The sequence below is a fragment of the Phocoena sinus genome, chromosome 9 (genome assembly GCF_008692025.1).
Source record: "Phocoena sinus isolate mPhoSin1 chromosome 9, mPhoSin1.pri, whole genome shotgun sequence".
Lineage (NCBI taxonomy): Eukaryota > Metazoa > Chordata > Mammalia > Artiodactyla > Phocoenidae > Phocoena > Phocoena sinus.
In genome coordinates this window covers 3,090,809-3,112,147 of record NC_045771.1, presented here as the reverse complement: position 1 = coordinate 3,112,147, position 21,339 = coordinate 3,090,809, and the positions used below count along the sequence as shown (strand labels likewise).

Here is a 21,339-nt window from a genome sequence, read left to right as displayed (position 1 = left end):
AGATGGGATATATTTAAGTGCAGCCTGTCTCCGTAACCTCATATCACACCTGGACAGGAACGCCTGCGTCAAACGGATCCAAAAACGGGAGTTAACTTGGGTCCATCCGCCAGGCCCTTCAGTGCTAGGCCCTCTTCAGTGTCTGTCTGACAGGGCATAGAGCCCATCTATGACTTAATTAAAAATTAAAAGTGTTACATGTGCAGCATGGGCTGGGCACAGACCGGACATGTCTCATGTCTGCAGACATGCAGGCGATGGTCCCATCCCGTCGTTAGAGACGTGGCTCCAGTCCTCCCGGCGGTGAAGCGGCAAGAGCAAAGCAGGAGCCACAGAAGCCGCTACGAGGCTGTGTTACTTCCAGAGCAGGAGCCGTGAGAGGACAGGGTGGGATCCCGTAAACATGCAGGCCCAGGGCCCCCGGAGCAGATGGTAAGAACAGGAACAGCTGGAGTTCAGAAAATCACAGCAATCGAGGAGGTGGAAAAGCGTAAGCGCTGGACTGCGCTGAACGACTCTCCAGTGCGTGCTCAGCGGATTCATGGAGCCTGTGTCCGCGCTCCAGGGCCTGCCCCCCCCCCCCCCCCCCCCCCCCCCCCCCCCCCCCCCCCCCCCCCCCCCCCCGCCCCCCCCCCCCCCCCCCCCCCCCCCCCCCCCCCCCCGCCCCCCCCCCCCCCCCCCCCCCGCCCCCCCCCCCCCCCCCCCCCCCGCCCCCCCCGCCCCCCCCCGCCCCCCGCCCCCCCCCGCCCCCCCCCCCCCCCCCCCCCCCCCCGCCCCCCCCGCCGCCCCCCCCCCCCCCCCCCCCCCCCCCCCCCCCCCCCCCCCCCCCCCCCCCCCCCCCGCCCTCCCCGCCCCACGGCTCAGAGGCCTCCACCACCGTGTGTGCCAGGTGCTCTTGACTTTGCTTAAATTAACAACTGTGATTAACAGGCAGATTCGAGAAATGGGCGCCACGGCGATTTAATCCGCTGTTAGCTGAAGCCTATCTGAAAGCGCCTGGTCATCTAGACTCTTCTGTTGACGATAATTACTGAACGAGCTGGTTCTCCTTCCAGCTGGCCCGGCATCAGCCGGTGAACGGGCTGCACCTTAGTGATAAAGGGTCTTGTCAGACGTGAAGCTATTATTCTGAACACGAGATCTCACTACAGAGAGTCGGGGCAGGCGGTGAGGCATGTGTTCTCGGGCCTCTAGAAAGAACGGTCTCGGAATTCACCTGAGGATATTGTTTTTGTGCAGTTATTTTCCCGTCATTTCGTTCTAACTCCTAAGTGTACATTTTTTCCTAAAAATTCCGTTCTTGGAGGGCTCTGGGTAATTCAATTAAGGACTGGGAGCCCCAGTACCCTCCCCCCCCACACCCCCGCCACCGCCGGGTACACTGTGGGTGTTCAGGTTTGGGTGAAAGCAAGTGCGTGACGTCTAGGGTGTCACATCAAGTCCACCGGGCGCCCAGAGCTGGGAACCAGTTTCCCTAGTTAGCTCGAGAATGCCCCTGGGAACTTAGGGAAAGGAACACTGAGGCTTCCGCGGCTCAGCCCGTGGGGAGGGGAAGGGGGAGTTACAGGTTAACCCTCCCCAAGGGGCCCCCTTCTCAGAGCCCTTCCTGGCTCTTGCTCTGTCGGGCTCTCAAGAGCCGTCCTCACCACTTCCAGCCACGTGGAGTTGGGGTCTGGCTGGACCGTGACGAGAAAGCCAGGTCAGTGGGCAGCGATGCCCAGCATGACTTACAACACCCGAGGGGCAGAAGCACAGGCCAGCCCCAGGGGACAGGTCGGACGGCTGGGTGTTGGCCCGGTGCAGGGGCACACAGCTCTTGGGGGGCAGCTGGGAGAGAAGCACACCCCCGCCAGCTTATCCCAGCACCAGTTCCTGCTGGGCCTCCCCTGGGGGCTCATCCCCCACACGCCCCACGTTGGCCCAGTGTCGAGGTTGGGCCGGTGTCTCTGGTCCCCGAGGGCCCTGCGTCACCGCTCACCATGCATCTCGTGCTTTCAGGGAGCACTACATCACCATGGTGAAATGGGCCACCAGCACCAAGGTCGCCGTGAACTGGCTGAGCCGGGCGCAGAACGTGTCCATCCTCACCCTCTGCGATGCCACCACCGGGGTCTGCACCAAGGTATGGGGCAGGGGCTGACTGGACGGCGGGGAGCATCCCCGGGCATCACGCTCATCTCTGAGCCACACACACATTCAGCTCCTGCTGGTCCAGGTGCAGCCTGCATGTGGGTCTCTGTTTGGGTGTCACCTTGTGGATGAATTGAGGACTGCTGCAGACTCGGGGTGATCCTCTCAGCCCCCAGCTCACAGAGCTCTCACTTCCCTTTATCCTTGCCCACAGCTACTTCACACAGGGGCTGCGTCTCATTTTCCAGTTGACGTTTAGAGAGGGGAGGGGTCCGGCCTGAGGCCCCAGGACCCGGCACTGCAACCTGGCCTGGCCATTTCAGCCTCTCTGTCCCTCACTGACCAGAGCCAGCTGGTACCCTGGACGGTCGGCACCGTGTCTGAAAGTCGCCGGTGAGGCCAGTGTGTTCCTAGGGCCTCAGGCTGACTTAGTGGGTGGTTACAGGGGGCGAAGGGAGGGGAGACAAGGAGGAACGAAAATCTAAAGAGAGGCTTGGCAACCCTGCGAAGCAAGGGAGTGACCCACGGCTGTCTCAGCCCCTCAGGCGGCCTGCCCCTGGCCCAAGGGCTGCGTCCTCCACAATCCCTGAGCCCCAAGGGGGCAGGGCTCCTTGTGTTGGGTAAAGAAACATCCATTAAAATCAGTTAATAAACCCAGGCAGTTCTCTCAGAAACTCTTTTTTGGCCCTAAATGTTTATTTCCCAACTGAGGAGGAGAAAGGCTTGCAGAGCAGCTGTGTTGTGACCTCGGGGCCCCCGACAGCAGCTCTGACCCCGTGGCCCAATGACAATCTTGAGGGGAGTCGCAGTGAGCTGTCGCTGAGAGCAGTGTTCTCAGTGGGCCAGTGATTTACTTGATTTTTAATACAATTGAGAGCAGATTCCAGGTTATTCTGATGGGCTTCTTGAGGGGAAGGAAGGAAAGAGTGGACTCACAGCTGGGAAGCTGGGAATGGCTCGTAACCCAGGTCTTCTGGCATCTGGACCCCCGGTCTTGTGAGAGTCAGCAGTGAAACTCCAGCCTGCCCGTGGTTAGAGTCCACAGATACAGAACAGACCTGCCCCAGGCACAGGTCCACGGCCCATGCGGCTGAATAGCTATTCCTGGTGGTTTGGTTGGTGTGTTTGGTCTCCCATTATATGTCTTTCCACACAGTTCTCTGAGATTTACTTTTCATATGCTTTTTAAGTCCTTTTAATGTTTTGGTCTGCCAGGATTGTTGTGAACTGGAAATTTGACACATGTACACACAGGCACCCACGCACATACACACATACACGCAAATTCCTAAAATAATGCAGCACCTGAGATTTGCCTTTAAATGGGCACGTGCCACTAGATGGTCATTGGCGACCATCTAGTGGACGCGTGTGTGGTCATCGGTGACCGTCTGACGGGCATGTGTCTGGTCAGGGGTGACCACCAAATGGTAGAAATGCACCGCCTTCCAAAGGATTCACACCCCCCGTGGATTTGTCCTCGTTGCTGGGAGAGTGACACTTTTCCTGTTCGGGGAACACTCATGCTCAGCTCTGAGCCACGTCATGAGACAAGGCAGAGCAGGGCTGGCCCCCTTCCTGAGCTTGTGCAGCTACCATGGAGGGGAATCCAATTGTTTCTACACTGCTGGTCGCAGACACAATATGTGCGAAAACTCCTTTCTCTAATGCTCTTATTTCGTTTCAGAAACACGAGGATGAAAGTGAAGCCTGGCTCCACAGACAGGTAACTATTCCGCATGCAAATCCCACAGTCTGCCTACATCAGCCACCAGGTCCTTTCCCAGTGTTTACAACATGGCTTCTCACGTTAAATCCTACAGGAAGCCCCAGGTAGACACACACACACACGTGCGCGCGAGAGAGGCTCTGGGGGGCAGCAGAGCCACTCAGCCCACCTGGCTTCCCTGAGGCCCCAGCACTGCTGGAGAACTGTGGCCTCCGTGCAAGAGGGCTGGGAAATACCTGCTCTTGAGAACGTGCAGTGTTCAGTGAGATCTCAGTTCTCAGTTAGGTGGTGTCCCTTTGGTGCGTTGAAAGGAGTTGCCTAGATTTAACCTAGTTCAGTCAAAGAAAATGGAACGGGGCTGACGTTCCTGTTTTTCTCGGCGTGGGTCATGGATGCCTCCTTTGAGGTGGATTCCGTGCCGTTCAGCTTGAGTCTTCCTGGGGACCTGACTTTAGAGCCTCCCCTGAATTTTCCATCCCCGCCTCGGATAAGAGATGCATGTGAAACAGGCTTGAGGAACTGGAGGGAATCAAAGGAGACATGGCAGTGCTCACCCTGACAGAAAAATTAAACCCACACAAGAAAGGAAACTCTCGACTCTGGTATTTTCTTTCTTTAATTATTTTTTTCTCATTCCACGCCCTGAGGTTAGAAAGCACAGGTGGAGGGTTTGCAAGCTCACTTCCTTCTTATCCTACCGAATGGAATGAAAATCGTCTGAAAATTCTGTGGGAAAAATCTAATCGGGTTTGAGTCTCAGAATGATGGTGGAGAGGGCACAGGTGTGCTTCTTTATTGATAGGACAGATTCCGTTTATGGGAAGGAAGTGAAGCTGGACAATGCGACTGTTACCAGTGGCTCTCCAAGAACATTCTAGAAACTCTGTGTGCACTTCTGTCACCTGTGGAGTCAGCAATCTGGCCCAGCCGCCCATCAGTTATCTCAGGGGTGGTGCCCTCATCAGTGGGCGTGATTGCTTTTAACTATGTCCTTTTCCTGCTCTGTGCCAGCCTGACACAAAAGAGGAGTGCCCACTGTGGCCACTTGGGTTTTCCTGTGTCCAAGTTTGGATGCCAAGTCCATGCTGAGAAGGATCCAGAATCAGATTGTGCTTGGGCGTCTTAAAGTATGCGTTGAGGAGTTCCACTGAGAAGTTCTTGAGTGCCACCTGGCCCAACGATACAAGCACAAGTATCGGAAGTAATATTATGACGTTCCTCTTGGTCACACAGAATGCCAAAGACACGGAGATGCAAGAGTCAGAAAAAAATCCATTATACACGTAGTCATCTGTTCAGCTAATACATATGGATTGTACCAGGCGCCATGCTAGGCTTTGTGGATTTCAAAAACAAGAATCCACCACTTCCACAGAGCGCATGTCAGCCACCTTATGGTGGAACAGTGTTCCACGGTGTGGACATACGACAGTTCGTTCGTCCGTTGATAACATTCGGGTTGTTTCTGCCTTCTGGTGTTGTGAGTAGTCCTGCCAAGAACACAGTGCTGAGTGAAAGGGGTCCACCCGCCGTGTGACTCCACTTACGAGAGATGCCCAGGTCGACAAAAGTCATACAAGCAGGAGGCTGTTTGGTGGCTGCAGGGGCTGGGAATCTGGGGTGGGGAGTAACAGCTTGGTGGAGTCTGGGCTCGACTGGGCTGATGGAAGCGGTTTGGAACTGGCCCGAGCTGGTGGTTGCACGGCATGGTGAATGTGCTCGACGCCATGAAGGGCTCACTTGTATTAACATGTTTTTGTTTGTGTCATGCTCGACTTTTTAAGAAATGAATCCGCTAGAGCAGCAGCTCTCAAAGATGTCTTGGTGTAGAAAGGGAGAGAGCTGCACGGATCCCCAAGTGCGGAATGTGGGCGGAGTCCTAGACTGTGTCCCCAGGGCCTGTGGAAGGGCCATCACAGGGCTGGGAGTGGGCGTGCATGGGGCCCCAAGGCGCGGCTGCGGGACTGGGCCTCAAGCCACGTGCGGTCTGTGTCTGAGTTGGAGGAGGGAGGATGGACTTACCAAAGCAGCCGGCGGTTTGCTTCTCACGGGGCACAGGGCTGTGGGAAAGCCAGGGTCAGAGGGTCCCCTCCTGCCCCTGCCTTCCTGTCCGGCACTCGCGGGACCCATGTCCCCACTGGTCACCTGTGCTTTGGGCCTCGAGCTGTCGTCCTCGTAAGCTCTGCGGACAGGACACAGAGTCACCGCCGTGGGCAAGACTGTTGTGTATTTTCAGAGCACACATCCCGTCACCCACCTAAGAAACCAGCCAAGCACCGGATAGGCAGCCTGGATTTGGGAAACCAGGTCGTTCCAAACAAAATCAAGTCAGCACTTAAAAACCAGCAGAAAGTAAAAGTATAATTGTTACACTTTCAATACGTAAACTTTAAAGCACTTATTAGGCAACAGCTAACATTTTTTAAACAGCCTTTGAAAAATACATAGTCCAGCCAGTGGCCCAGGGTGCCAGCCACCCCCAAGGCGGGCACAGGACCCCACGGAGCCCCACCTCGCCGAGCACCGCTCAGCCCGTGTCTCCATCTGTTCCTTCAGCACCGTGGTCAGTAGGAAAGCCAGTTTCAAACAGTTTCTCATGACTCCTTTTGAAGAGATTTTTCACAAAGGAATCTGTGGACCCTCTTTTTCAAAAATAAGCTGTCTTGTTGCTGCATCCTTCACGACCCTGTGAGGTCCTGGGGGGCGAGTTAGGAATTTATTTAAGGCCAACCTGCCATCTGCCACCGTGGGAGCTGCTGGCAGCCACTTCATGCACGTCATCACAAAGGGGCCGCAGGGCTCACCCCCACTGCCCAGGGCCGCATCAGAGGAGGAGAGGACTGGGGTCTGGACGATTCTGCTGACCTTGGGGAGACCGAGGGCGCAAAGATCATGGGGTCTTCTGAGTGCTCGTTGCCAGGGGAACGGGGGTGGGTGAGGGCATCCTGGGGCTATGGTCTGAGCCTCTGTTCCTGCCCCGTCTTTTCCTCCCGTCTCCTTCCTAGGCCTCAGCGTGAACCCCTCAAAGATCCCCCACAAGCCCACAAAAAGAAGGTGAAGACCCACTAAGTTCCTTCTCCTCTGGGAATACTCTGGAGAAATAGGCAGCCCCTCCCCCCCACACACACACCATCACTGCTGCCGTGACCTTCAAAGTCGGTCCTGGGGCAGGTCCACTAGGGGCCCTGCAGGCCCGAGGCCATTTGGGGTAGAACCCAGGACCCATCTTTGTGTTTGAAGAGTCACTCCCGCAGGTCAATTTCTGACAATCTTTCTTCTTTAACCAGAATTTTGGTTTTGTGATTTCAAAATTCAGGCAGGGAGATTGACCGGATGAATGTATCTGAACCATAGAAAGAATGGGCAGAAAGTCTACAAATAGCTCACAGAAAGTCTTTCACCAATAAAAAGGACTCATTCTTCATAGATCTGCTCAACTGGAGGTGGAGAAACCAGGCAGGGCCTGGTATGCTAAATGCCCTGTTACCCAGAGGGCTAGAAACGCTTCACCTCAAATCCAGGAAAGTCAGAACCAGGATTAAAATCCAGGTCTCCTAGTCAAAAGTCATTGCACTTTTTCACTAAATATACATTTACTACATGAGAAACCAAGTCTCAGAGAGGTTCAAAGGCTGGTCCTTCACCTGCCGGCTGTGGCATGTTCCCAGGATCAATGTAAAGATGACATTGCAATGCTTGAGTCCTTCTCAGTGTAAAAGCAATGTTTCAGGCCTGAATTAATTATTTATTACATTTACTCGTAGTATTTTTCTCTGCCAAAAGTACAGACGTTTCCCCAGAAAACGGAAGCAGTATTGCGGTATCCATCCTGAAGTTGGCAAATAAAAGTACATTTAAAAAGCCAGATTTACTGCTGGTTTTTCCGTTTCCTCTATTTTTAAATACCATACTTCCAGCACTAAATAGAAAAATAAATATTTGCAGATTAAAGGTTTCATTTTACTGCCGATACTCATGAAGATGAAATGTCACTTTAATCACATGTTGGTCTGTTTCTCTGGGCGTATCATATTTGCATGTATTCATTCACTGCAGGGAAATGAGTTTTCCTCGTGCCAGCTGGGGTTTATTTACCATTTGTTCTCATTCACGTTAGCGTGGAGCTCCTTGAATCAGAAAATGTGTATCGTAGCCACAACTAATTGGTGTTCACGGATGGAAACTTTCAAGCTGGAGCTTCCTAGAGGCTGAGACGCCAATCCCTCTTGCCTGTTAGGGCGACAGCCAACCCACAGGGGGTGGCTGGGGGCTGAGTGGTGGCCTCTCAGCTTTGGAGGTGAGGGCCAGGCCAAGATGCAGCAACGTGCTACAGGCGCTGGCTTTGAATGCAGCCTGGAATTCTTCCCCCGAGGGAAGACTGGGAATGCTGATTTTGTTTCCAGGGAACAGTGACAGTAGATCCAAGCAGACATGTGCCCTCTAGTAAATGCCCGTGTGGAACTTCCTTCTCGTTAGAAGCCGCGTAATAAGCACAGTGAGTCCCTGGGAATAGCGTGTGCTCTCACCTACGTCGTAGAACGTGCAGAATCTGTCCTTGTTTGCTGGGGGTTTCTTTCTTTCTTTTCTCTTGTCTCCTTGGTGGGCTATTCAGTATGAGGTGGATTTTATTAAAAGAACAAAAGACAGGATAGAAAGACTAGAATTCATTTTTAGGCAAAATCAGGTTTGTGATTGTTCAGAATTATGATAGATAGTAAACACCCCTGGTGATATAAATGAACTTATTTACAAAACAGAAATAGACTCACAGACATAGAAAACAAACTTATGGTTACCAGAGGAGATAGCGGGGTTGGGGGGGGATTAATATACACACACTACTATGTATAAAATAAATAAACAACAAGGATCTGCTGTATAGCACAGGGAACTGTCTTGTAATAACCTATCATGGAAGAGAATCTGAAAAAAAAATATATATATATATAACTGAATCACTTTACTGTACGCCTGAAGCTAACACAACATTGTAAATCAACTTATGTTTCAGTTTTTAAAAATGGTTTAAAAAAAAATGCCCCTGGAGAATTTTGCAGGGGCCACAGGTAAGCGGGGAGCCCAGCCCTGCACTTCTTTAGTGCTGAGCTCCTGTTTGGCTTGGTGAGCTGGGTGCCCTGTGAACCAGGGGACGCCTGTGTGTCCGCCTCTGAATTCCTCTGAATTTCTCATTATTTTCTTAGGAAACTGGAGGTGTGACTCGTGATTCCCAAGGAGAGAAAAGGCCCCACACAGCCTTTAGCCTTTCAACTGCATCTCTCATTGGCAGTTACACGGAAAGTGTATCTCAAAATGTAGTTTATCCTGGTTCAACCCCTTCAAAACAGTCTGTAGACTTAATCGATGGCTGTCATCCACAGAATGAAGAGCCAGTGTTCTCCAAGGACGGCCGGAAGTTCTTCTTTGTCCGAGCGATCCCGCAGGGGGGGCAGGGGAAGTTCTACCACATCATGGTGTCCTCCTCCCAGGTAAGCTCCCTAGTTTCCTGCTCTGCTGGGGGGTGCCCTGGGGGCCTTCCCCCCTCCTCAGCAGGGGAGCTAAGTGCTCCCTGGGGGAAGCTGGGCCCTGAAACTGGAAGGCGGGTCCCCACGTGGGGACGGACAGGGCCTTCATGAGCCAGCCGTCCTGACAGGGCAGGGGTGGCGTTCGTGCCTCCTGTAATGCTCAAAAATACGAATGACACTTCTGACGATATCAGAGGACACCGGGTGCATTGCTGGGTCTGAGCACAGGACACGTGTGTGTAGACCGCTTTGTCAGTCTGCCCGCATTGGCCTTTCCTCCCTCTTCTGGGTCCTGGGGGCCGGGCACAGTGTCCTTGTGGCCCCAGGGCATCCCACCTCCACGGTCAGCCAGATGCACTGCCGTTCCCTATGCTGCAGCCACAGGATAAGAGCAGAGCATCACTGAGCAGGGAATGTGGGAGCTGAATATAGGTGCGTTTGGAAACAGCAGACAGCCTGGCAAATGCCACCTCCTGCAGAGCAGGCACCCGGGGGCCTGCTCCCTCCCCACGGGGTGGGACCCCGGAGCTGCACTCAGGGAACCCTGCCCTTAGGAGGAAGGTGAGGGGCTGCGGGCCTCCCATCAGCACTGCCCTCGGCCTCAGTCAGTGGGGCTTCCATGTTGAAGCAGAGTCTAAGGAGATCAGGGCATGTGAATAAAATTTTATTTTTAAAAAAGTTATCAAAAATATTCTGTGGATATAAAGTAGAAGATTTATATTCATGACATGACCCAAAAGGCAATCTCCAAAGCAAAATTCCAAGAACGTCCCACATGGAGCAGCTTTGATAGAACAGGAACGGAAACTCGGCTGTGGCTCCAGGACAGGGACCACTTTGACTCAGAGACTTAGATACAGATGTTTTCGTTTTCAAGCCACTTATCGCGTGACGTACAGAACGTCTGCAGACGGGCTGACATTCAGCTCTTATTCCTAAGGCCTGTGTACTGTGGCCCCAGATTCCTGGTTTCTCATTTGGGATCACTTCAGTCAAGACTTAAAATGCTGGGATGTTCCCTTCAGCCCATCTCGGATTCACCCCTGTGATCAGCATGGGCTGAGGACCCGTTAGTAATCCAGCAGGGGCAGGGCCCCCCCCTCTGGGGGGCCCCTCCCCAGGAGCCCCTCGGCTCCCACTGCCCTCCGGAACCCCTGGCAGCCCACTTTTCCCGCCTGGTCCTGCCCGCACAGGCTCTCCCTTCTCCCGAGGCCATTTTTGGGGTCCCCGTGCCCCACAGTGTGAGCCTCGGGCCCCATGCCTGATTTAACAGCATTCGCGTTGCACCCATGCCCGGGACACCCGCCCTTAGAACAGGTGGCCTGTGGCTCATGCCTCAGCATCTCACAGCCCGTTCCTGTTGGGATGGTCACATCTTCCTCCTTCTGTTATGATTTGTTGTCATAACTCTTCTGCTCTGGGAGGCACTTAGGGAGAGACAGTGTGTGCAAACACCCAACGCGCAATAAGCAGCTTCAAGCCGTCCTTGTGAAGAGCGGTGGAGAGTGACGAGGACCCGGGGGTTTCCTCCCTCCCTCCCTCCCTCCCTCCCCCTCCCTTCCCTCCTTCTTTCCTCCCCCTCCCTTCCCTCCTGCTTTCCTCCCTTCCCTCCCTCCCATCCTCTCTTTAAGCAGCTTCAAGCCGTCCTTGTGAAGAGTGGTGGAGAGTGACGAGGACCCGGGGGTTTCCTCCCTCCCTCCCTCCCCCTCCCTTCCCTCCTGCTTTCCTCCCTTCCCTCCCTCCCATCCTCTCTTTAAGCAGCTTCAAGCCGTCCTTGTGAAGAGCGGTGGAGAGTGACGAGGACCCGGGGGGTTTTCCTCCCTCCCTCCCTCCCCCTCCCTTCCCTCCTTCTTCCCTCCCTTCCCCCCCTCCCATCCTCTCTTTATTCTTTCTCTGTTGCCTTGCCATGTCTCATCCACTCCTCCATATTTCTCTTTCCTCCCTCCTCGTCGCCCTGTGATACTGACCTGCAGATCAGATTTACAGGTGGTGAAGGAACAGTGTCAGCAGCGTGTGAAGCACTGATGCTTAAGACACGGAGCTCACGGTGGGAGTTGCCGCTGGTCTGGGTGCTGGTTGATCGCAGGGCAGCCGCGGGCGCTGCCCCTCCAGGCGGGCACTCAGAGAAGGGGCGGGACTGCGGCCCGAGGGTGGTCAGCCTGTGTCCGAGGGCCCCGGGCCGAGACGCGAGGCTAGGCCCAGCCCCCCCACCCCGTGTCCCGTCTGTGTTCCAGCCTAACAGCAGCAACGACAACATCCAGTCCATCACCTCCGGGGACTGGGACGCGACCAAGATCCTGGCCTACGACGAGACGCGGAGTAAGATGTGAGTGCGCGTGCGGGGCCGCCTCTCTGTGTTCTCCTCCCCTCACACGGTGCTCAGCACTCTCCCTCTTGGGCAGCGCCCCGAGGCCCTAGTTTCCTCACGAAAGTGCGCCCTCAGATTCCCACCCGACCACCCCACGTGCCACGTCTCGAGGTCCCCGTGAGGACGTCGGGCCTGCAGCCAGGCCTGTGGCTGAGACGGTGGCTGTGCGGGGTGGCTGAGCCTTTGCTGGTTCCGGGCGGGACCCAAGGGTGCTGTGAGCCTGGCCTCGTTCAGGACAGCCGCTCCTGTCCTGGTGCAGGTTCACTGCTTTCCCCACTTCTCAGAGAAGTAGGGCCAAGGCTGAAAGAGGTCAAGTGCCTTCCTCCAGGCTGTGCGGTCAGTGGCAGGAAGAGCTAGGGTTCAGCTCAGGCAGTGGGGGAGTCCCCGCGGGAGCCAGGGTTCCCACGCAGGGGTCCCGGGCGGGCACGGGCCGCCGAGTCACGGGATCAGTCTTTGCGTCCAGCATGGAGCTGGCCCCGGGCGGGAACGTTCTCTCTGTGGACCCTGAGCAGCGCGTCCTCGGGGAGGTCTGCGGAGGCCGAGCCTGGCGCGCAGAAACACACCTGCCCCGCAGCCAGCTAACTGCCGTGCACCTGCTGGTCTTTGCAGCTACTTCCTCAGCACGGAGGACCTGCCGAGGAGACGCCAGCTGTACAGGTGCGTCCCCCGACCCCCGCGCACGGCGGTCTCCCGCTAGAGGCTTCGCGTTCCAGAGTCACACCGTCAGCAGTACACGGGGGGCGGCAGAGAGAGGCGCCAGCACACGTAATGCAGGCTGGGGAGAAATAACCGAAGATGCTGAGGCCCCTACATTGGAGGCATTATCGTAGTTTTCTGCTTTTACCAGACTGAGTCTCTCCCTCAGGAGACGTCTGACAGCCTTTCCTTTCACCTTAGTCGAAGCTGAACTTGGAAGGATCACTCTTGGCCGGGGTTTCACAGGAGGGAACTGGGGTTTGGGAATGTACGGGTGGACTGGGGTGGGGTCGGCCCTACTGCCCTGGCTTCCTCCACGTGGGCGCTGGCTGAGTTCTGCAGTCTCGAAGGGGGCGGAGCAGGGCTGGTCTCTGCATCCTGCAGAGGACAGGGTGTTCTTCAGGGTCCGTCCACCTTCAGCATAAACCTCGTGGCCTGCCCCCCGCCCCAGTTCCCGTTCTCACCAGGGAGAACTTGTGCTTCTGAAGTGGGGTTCTCCCGAGGAGCTTTCTGCCCGTAAAGCGGAGGAGGGCGTGAGGCACTGTCACCTCCACCGCTTTGCTCTCCAGACGGGAAAGAGGGGACAGCTGGTTCCTGCCCCACACACGAGGGCCACCTAAGAGGACGCTACTGCGTTGTGGCCCTCGTGGCCTGGACGGAGCCGATGCCAGGCTCCCCTCCCCCACCGCCGGGAGTCGGGGAAGCCCCATCGGGTGCACGGCCGCCCTCCCGTCCACCGGCCCCTGTGCTGACAGTAAGGGCTGCACTAGGGAGAGAGGCACTGCCTTTCGGAGGCAGAGGAAACTCCGGCAAATCCACGCCGTCACAGGTCTGCTTCTCTCTGTGGACGGCTCATCTCTGCTTGTGTACCAGGATAACCCCACCAGTCCCGTCACCAAATTAGCCAAGGCGATGGAGGCCGGCCGCCTGCGCTTCCTCTGACCTGTCCTGTCTCCCGTGAAGCGTCTTCACTCTTGTAGACCGCTTTCACGTTAGCAGCCTTCCCACACCACACACTCAGACCTGGACTTCTTCCAGGTTTATTGGAAGATGCCTCGGTGTCTTATAGCTTCTGGAAACACGTTAGGCCTTCCTGACGTGAAACTGTGCTTGACCAGAGTGGTCCTGGGTGACACCTGAAGGGGTGAGAAGCGCCCCGGCACCTCCGCACCGGCTGTGGCAGCGGCCGGAGCCCCGCACCACTGCTGTTTCTGGAGCCCCTGCCCTGTCCTCTCCCGGCGGCAGGTGCTCTGAGGGGAGTGAAAGATCCAGAACACGTAGCTTCTGTTCCTAAAGTGCTAGTCGCCTGCTCAGAGGGATGAGGCACTAGAAATAATACCCCACACCCGACACTCCCATCAGGACACGCCTGGGCCTGCGTGACTCCCAGGAAGCAGCCATGCTGAGCGCTCCTGGCGGGTTGGGGGTGGGCAGCCCTTAGGACGGCCCTGTGGGAGGGTGACAGCAGAGCCAGCACTCGAGGCGTGCCAGCAAGGAGACAGGTGGGAGGATGGCGCCCCCAGATGACCGCGCGGGAGAGAAGCCAGCGTGCTGGGCGCGGGGGCCGGAGCTGAGGGTCTCGCCCCTGGTGACAGCCCCACCCGCTCCCTGTCCCTGCAGCGCCAACACGGTGGGCAGCTTCAACAGGCAGTGCCTGTCCTGCGACCTGGTGGACAACTGCGCCTACTTCAGCGCCTCTTTCAGCCCCAGCGCCGACTTCTTCCTGCTCAAGTGCGAAGGTGAGTTCTGCCACCGAGTGACACCTCTTTCTAAGGCGCCCCTGGGACCCGGCAGAGCTCCGCGATCCCGGGACAGGTAGGGCCGCCTAGCTGGGGATGTCGGCTCTCGCAGGAGCAGCCTTCCTGCATCACCTCTGCCAGGTGTGTTACTGGTATTTTACATCTTATAAAGGGTTGCAGCTTACCAGAGTGCTTTCTACATGCTGTGCCGGTTAACCCCAAAGTTCACCTGCATTTTCCTTAAAAAAATGTGTATCTTACACGTTGATGGACATAGGCCATCTGTAAAGGTGGTAAAACAATTTCAGAAATTCTTCAGCATATGTAAGGATTGAGATAATATAAAAGAAGATTCAGACAGGAAAAAATTCTTTTCCTACCACCGAATTCATGGATGATTTATTCCAAACTTTAGAAAGTTCTTAATCACACCAGTCAGCATATACAAAATAGTAGACTAAGTCCCATCGTGGACACAAAGAAATACCTTTGCATCTTGTCCTCATGTCTTGAAAAGATAGGAGCCCACGGAAAGGTGAGAAATAATAAATATGGTTGTAGCGAAATACATCTCAGGGAAGAGCTTGATCTACTGAGATAATCTCCAGGGGTGAGAGTACACCACGGGCAGAGACAGGCCGACACCGGGAACGATTGAATCCTACGGGAACGATTGAATCCTACGGTCGTCCGGGTGAAGACCGAAGAATCTTTATCAGACTGCCTTTGATAACCTTTGATAGCCACTCAGTAGCTCGGGACCTCAGCCTCTTTTTATCAGCGTTGTCATCCAAAATCTCAGCCCCTCCTCACCAAGCTCAGTCCCAGACATTCTCCTAGGATAATGTGATGGGAGAGAATTGTGTGTTGGGGGGTTGGGGCGCTTCTGAAATGCAGCAGTAGCCCCCAGTCCCCTTGAAGCTCATCTTACCAGACTCCTCCTTTGCCAGCAAGACCTGTTGCCCCAGGGCATGACCTTCATGATATTACACGTTGGGGAAGTGCAGAGGTGTGTAGAGCTCTGAGATTGGGAACTGTGGTGAGCAGGCCTGCTAGGGGAGAGAGACAGCAGCCTGACGGGAGCTGCAGGGCCAGAAATCTGAAGTCTTACCTGTCGAAGGAGGAGGCCGCTTTACAGTGTAGAAGGTCGTGATAAGATACCGAAGGGGAAATTGAAGTCAATCTAAATAAGAACTTTAGAACGTCCTAGAAGGAATGGTTGGGTGGGAAAGGTGACAGAACCTCCCTCAAGGAAGGTCTCTAAACAAGGGCAGACATCACGTACCAGAAATAGGTTTAAACAGGTTTAAATATGAGGCAGAGAGTAAGCTGGGGGCCTCAAGGTCCGTGTTGTAACTGGCCGAGCCGGTCACGATTTGGATCTCGTTCTTGGGTTCTTACTAACGTTCACTAGTATTTGCTCCATCGTCATCTTTCACAGAACCCAGCCTCTTATCTATCAACAAATTCTTTCTCTGCTTCCCTTAGCTCCTGCTAAGCTCTGCAGGGTCTTCTCACTCCAGAGTTTAGTGGGAATGGCCTCGTTCTGAGGACGGCAGCCTTCTGTTGTCCAGTTTCCACAGACTCTAGCCCAGGGTTGAAATTGAAAGGTTCTCCCAGGACATCTGTGGCCCTGGGTTCAGGCAAGGAAGCTCCCATGTCCGTGCGGTGGATGTAAAAATGGCGCCCATGTTGGGAGGCCAATTGGACAGTGTGCGTGATCACTGAACAGTCGTTCGTGTGCAGATTTCCCATCCTGCAAGCGTTCCATCCTGAGGGAGATAACATTTCTTTCTCTGTTTGTGTCCCAGCCAGTCTGAGGATGTTTTCTCTTTATAAAGCTGCTTGTATTGTGTGGTCTCGGATATTTTGTGTGAAGAGATAGGTCCTCAGTTGTCACTGTGAAGGAAAACAGAAGCAGAGGACACGTACGGCCACGTCCCAGGTCACAGACATGACTCAGCCCCTGAGAACACCGTGATCTCAGCTTCAGAAGGATGGAGCGTCCCTCCCCACAAATGCCTGGGTCCACTAGTAACGGAACAGATTCATGGAATTTGCAGGATAGGAGACCTCAGAGACCATCTGATCTGATCTCCATCCCCTGCTCCATTTTATTAAGAAATTTAACTCTTAATTGATCATGGAGTTGCCACCTCAGGATTTTCTGAATCATTTAAAACCTATTGAAAGATTTAGCCTAGGGCTTCCCTGGTGGCACAGTGGTTGGGAGTCCGCCTGCCGATGCAGGGGACACGGGTTTGTGATCCGTTCCGGGGGGATCCCACGTGCCGCGGAGCAGCTGGGCCCGTGAGCCATGGCCGCTGAGCCTGCGCGTCCGGAGCCTGTGCTCCGCAACGGGAGGGGCCGCGGCAGGGAGAGGCCCGCGTACCGCAAAAAAAAAAGATTTAGCCTGTTGCCTCTTAAGATAAACATAAACTAGCCCTCTTTCCTACAAAACTGCTCTTTAAAATTTTTTCTATTAATAACCTATTTTCTGGCTAATGTAACTTGTATGCCCAAATCAACCTTTCCCCTAAAACCTAATCAAAACCTCATTTTTAAAAAGGGATTTTCTAAAAACACGTAAATTTACAAAGACCGCAGAATGGATGAGGTGACTGAAGCAGCCAGCTTTACGGTTTACGGCTGTGGCCTGGACACAGTTACAGCAGTAAGTGCCTTAGCGCACCCTGAATTCAAATCCTGATCCTGCGGTGAGAGCTGAGCGGACACCCAGTTCACACCGTAGGCACTGGGGGTAACAGCCACTGGGGATGCGAGGGTGGGTTTAATGACACTTCAAAGGAGAAGTGATTACACACCCGGTTGGATTGCTTGGGGTGTTTTGTTGGTGAAGAAGCCTTGAGGAAAGCTTCAGATAAAGGTGTGGGTAGGGTCAGAATGTGAAACGCAGCCCAGGGGGGCAAAAGTGCAAGTGAGAAGAAAAGTGAGAAACGGCAGAGGTCGTCGTGTGGAGGGGCCTTTGCAGCCTGCGAATCGCGGTCACTTCGTGGATGCATGCATGTAAGAGGCCGATTTACGATCCAAAAAGAATTTTATTTTCCCACATTTCTCAGTAGATATAAACGTAGACCCCAACGTGTAGCTCACAGCAACGTTTATTAAACTTGTCCCCTCCTGTTTATTTCTCTCACGTCCCAAAGCTGCTCTGAGACTGTTGAAAGCCTTGGACCACTGTTTCACTTCTCCTCCTCCTGCAGGACTTTATCGTGGGTATTAACCTGGCCTCTCAGATGCAACCAGAATAACAGCAACAACAAGAATCCCTCCTTTTTAGGCTGAGGGAAAATGTAGGGGCAACTGGACGATTCTCTGTGGTCAGTTAGGGAAAGGAAAATCTGTGAGTGCTCCCGAACTCAAAATTGTTTGGCCCGTCATGAAGGGAACTACAGATATTCGGCTTGGGCAGAGATTATGGTCAAAGGATTTAATAACTAGGGCAAGGTGGACCCCAACCAGCTGAAACAGAGGCCCAGTCAGAGCAGGCCCACAGCGCATTAGGACATAAGGGCTAGGTATCATAGCAGATGTGAAATTGTGACAGCCCTGTGTAAACTTAGTCCTTCCTCCTCCTTCCCGTGGACCTTCTGTTATGATCGTTTCTGGTAGGTTTATCTGATGTGGACCTGTCCCCTTAGCGTACACTGTACTGCTCAGTGTTGTAACGTCGTCATAGTGGATTATAGCTCATCAACTGCTTGCAGTCGGTACTTCTGTTTAATTAGACCTCTGGTGTATTGTTTTTCTCTTCATGTCCAGTTGCTCTGCTGTAGTATGTCTTGTCCTTCCTCATCACTGTAGCGTTTCATTTAGTCTTATCATCATGTACTTTCTTCTCTAATTTTTCATTAACATTTCTTCTGTGGTTTCTTAAAGCTTGCCACTTTTATATTTTTTTATAATTTTCAAGTTCGTAATTTTTATTAAGTATGCGACCACTTAAAAATACATACATTATTTTTATACCTTTGCACACTGCTAGATTAAACATAGATTAAAATAGAATATAGGTAAGTAAAGACTCGGAAATGTTTGTAATGCTCATATCCACTCATTACGTAGCCAGATCCCATCTATCTGTGTCAGTATTTGTATCTAAACGGCATGGTTTTAGGTGATCCAGATACTTGCATAAGAGACACGTGTAAACCATATTCAGTAGAACCTCGTGGAAACTCACTTACCTATTTAATATAGAGGTTTAGGTTCCTTTCCAGATCTCTGGGGTCTGGCAGTGAAGCCAGCTGCATCCAAAAGATTGTATTATGACGTAACATTTTATAATGAAATCATATCTATTCTGGGGTATACCAGTAAGCCGTTGTTTACATGCCTAGTTGGTCTCAATGACCCTGGGAGATGGGTAACAGAAATACTTAATATTTGTCCAGCTTCTTATGATTTGAAAAGTACATTCTTATGATATAATACTTGACGTTCATATTCCCTTTTTTTTTTTGAAGCTTTGAAATGCATTTTTTTTTTTTTTTGGAGTACCGTTGATTTACAATGTTGTGTTAGTTTCAGGTGTACAGCAAAGTGAATCCATTCTTTTTCAGATTCTTTACAAAACAGAAACAGACTCACAGATCTCGAAATCAAACTTACGATTACCAGAGGGGGAACGTGGGGGGAAGTGATAAATTAGGAGATTGGGATGAACATATACACAGTACTTTACCTAAAATAGATAACTAACAGGGAACTTTACTGAATATTCTGTGATAACATATTCCCATTTCTGACACCTTGCAATTTTTACTCTTATCACAAACAGACCTCCTTAGAGTTCCCTAAACTCAGTGTTCCCCAGTTCCATGCTTTTTTGTCTCTGACTGCCTGATGAACTCCCGTACATCCTCCAGGGTTCCTCTCAGGCAAGGGTTGATTTTTATCCCCTCCCAGGAGGGTTGAACTGGCAGCGGTGAGCTCGCCCGGGCAGCGTGGATGTGACTGTGGGTTCACCCTGAGACCGGGGCCTGGGACAGACGCTTGACTCCTCAGCTGTTGGGGTTGCCTGCGTCAGAAGCCTGGGACCCGCACCCTCCAGTCCTGGAAAAGCCCAATCTTATCGCTAAAGAGAAATGCACTCACCTTCTGTGTGGGTTTCCTGGGGCTGCCGCGACTGCGTGGCCTGAAGCAACAGAAAGTGATTCTCTCACAGCCCTGGAGGTGGAGTCTGAAAGCGGGTTGTGTGCTGCGGGGCCTCCCCCATCCTAGTGGCAGCCCCTCCCTGCGCCTGCCTCCAGACCCTCTCCTCGCAAGGACACCAGTCACGGGGCTCCCAAACCCCAAGTGGCCTCCTCTTAACTTGGTCACATTTACAAATAATTGGTTACAGTTTCTTCCAAGTAGGGTCTTGTCCACAGGCGCTGGGGGTTAGGACTTCACCACATCTTTAGGGGGACACAACTTAACTCACAGTGACTCCCCCCACCTGAGACCCATATCACCTTCTCAAATAAGAAAGAGAGGACAGAAAACTATTGCTTTTCTTCTCGGGGATGCAGAACCAAGGGCAGCCACGGTAGGCTGTGTGCCAGAGACCATTCTTAACGCTTTTACCACGTTCCAGAAGGCAGGAGAGGGTCCCCTGGAAAGTCGTGGGGTGCAGATGGTGTCTTTGCAAGGCAACTCTGACATGTTAGAGGAGGAAGACGGCTCCAGTGTCCATTTCCTCCAGGAAGTCTTCTTCCAGGTCATCGGGCGAAATAAATCCTCACGTTTCATGGAGCTGTGAAAAGTGGTTGGCTTTTCTCCTCCCCAAGTAAACTCGACCCTGAACAACTGAGTCAGAGCACGTGAACTCGTGAGTTTTCACGGTCACAGCCTCTGTGTGGAGAAGTGGACTTTCCTCTTCAAACTGAAGCCCAGGAACACGATTCATTTCCCTATAGGTTTGTCAGGAGGACTCCACCATCCCCGTTTCTGGGAAACATCTAAACACCACCAGGAAAACGGGCCCCGTGTGTGAATCAGGTGTGTGCAGCTTCATCCGAAACATTTTTTATATTTTTAAAAATAAATAAATGAACATCGTTTTCTTGGAACAAACGCGAGAACTAGAACATTCCTTCCCACTCTGAGTGAGGAGACAACCTGCAGTGGTGACTCGTGCTGCAGACTGAGCCTCCCCTCCCCCTGTGAAACCCTGGTGTAGCAGCTGCTCTTAAGGTCACCGCGTCAGCGGCCTCGTTTATCAAGACAGGCTTCTCCATCCTGAAGTCGAATTGAAACAGAATAGGACCCAAGCTGCTAATAAAGTGAATGACTGTGTCCCGATTACTGCCCTTACTATTAAGTTCTCCCGGGGGCCTCTACCATTGCCAGGTTTGCTGCCATCAAGAAACATGGAAAGGATGGTGACGGGGGGCAATGAAGTCAGAGTCCGAAGGCCTGGGCTGGACTCAAGGCTCTGCCTGGCTCTGTGACTTGGGCGTGACAGTTAAGCTTGCTAAATGCTCCGTTTCCTCATCTGGAAAATCGGGAATAACTACTATGTCATCAAGTCAGGAGGATTAATCAAGAGAATGCATGTAAAGAGCTTAGCCTGGTGTCTGATACATAGCAAATGCCTAATAAATGTTGACTAAGGTTGTGATCACAGCTGTCATCACCACCATCATCACCTTAGCAATCAATTAAGAATGTCTTAGATATTTACTGGCTACTAACTCAGGATCTAGGGCTTGGGGCTGAGGCTACAGAGGGTTAGCTTCCATGAAATTAAGTCACATCCCTTACTGAGTGCCTCCAAATGAACAGACTCCCTCATCCCTCACAAGGTGGAGCTGGGAGCCCTGGGTCTGCGCTTACACTAGCAGGGTAGAAAGTTCCAGAAGGGAGCATGGCTGCCGCAGTCTCGGAGCATTAACCAACCATCGGGTAGGCGTGGCAGTGAAGCGGCTGGTGACTTCAGGGGTGGCTCTGCCTAAGGGGCCTCCACAGCTGGGTCTTGGCAGTGTTAGGAAGTAACCACATTTTCCCCTTTTCTTTGATATTTCCTCTTTCCGTGCCATGTCCCCTCTCTGCCTTTACTCCTTCAGACACCCAGTGCTGCCAGCCGCCCCGGCCGCATCCTGCCCTTGGGAACCGTAATTAAGTGGGAAAACGCACGCGGCTGTGCGTCTG

At 53.2% G+C, this 21,339-nt stretch overlaps 1 protein-coding gene across 1 annotated transcript in view; it reads left to right on the top strand.

The window, feature by feature from the left end:
* Positions 1 to 21,339, top strand: part of DPP6 (dipeptidyl peptidase like 6) — a 776,249-nt gene that overhangs the window by 673,896 nt on the left and 81,014 nt on the right. The window contains exons 11-16 of the mRNA XM_032643847.1: positions 1,999 to 2,122; positions 3,818 to 3,856; positions 9,238 to 9,345; positions 11,616 to 11,707; positions 12,359 to 12,406; positions 14,066 to 14,184. Of these exons, the coding sequence (XP_032499738.1) occupies positions 1,999 to 2,122; positions 3,818 to 3,856; positions 9,238 to 9,345; positions 11,616 to 11,707; positions 12,359 to 12,406; positions 14,066 to 14,184 (530 nt within the window). The remainder of the gene's footprint in view (positions 1 to 1,998; positions 2,123 to 3,817; positions 3,857 to 9,237; positions 9,346 to 11,615; positions 11,708 to 12,358; positions 12,407 to 14,065; positions 14,185 to 21,339) is intronic.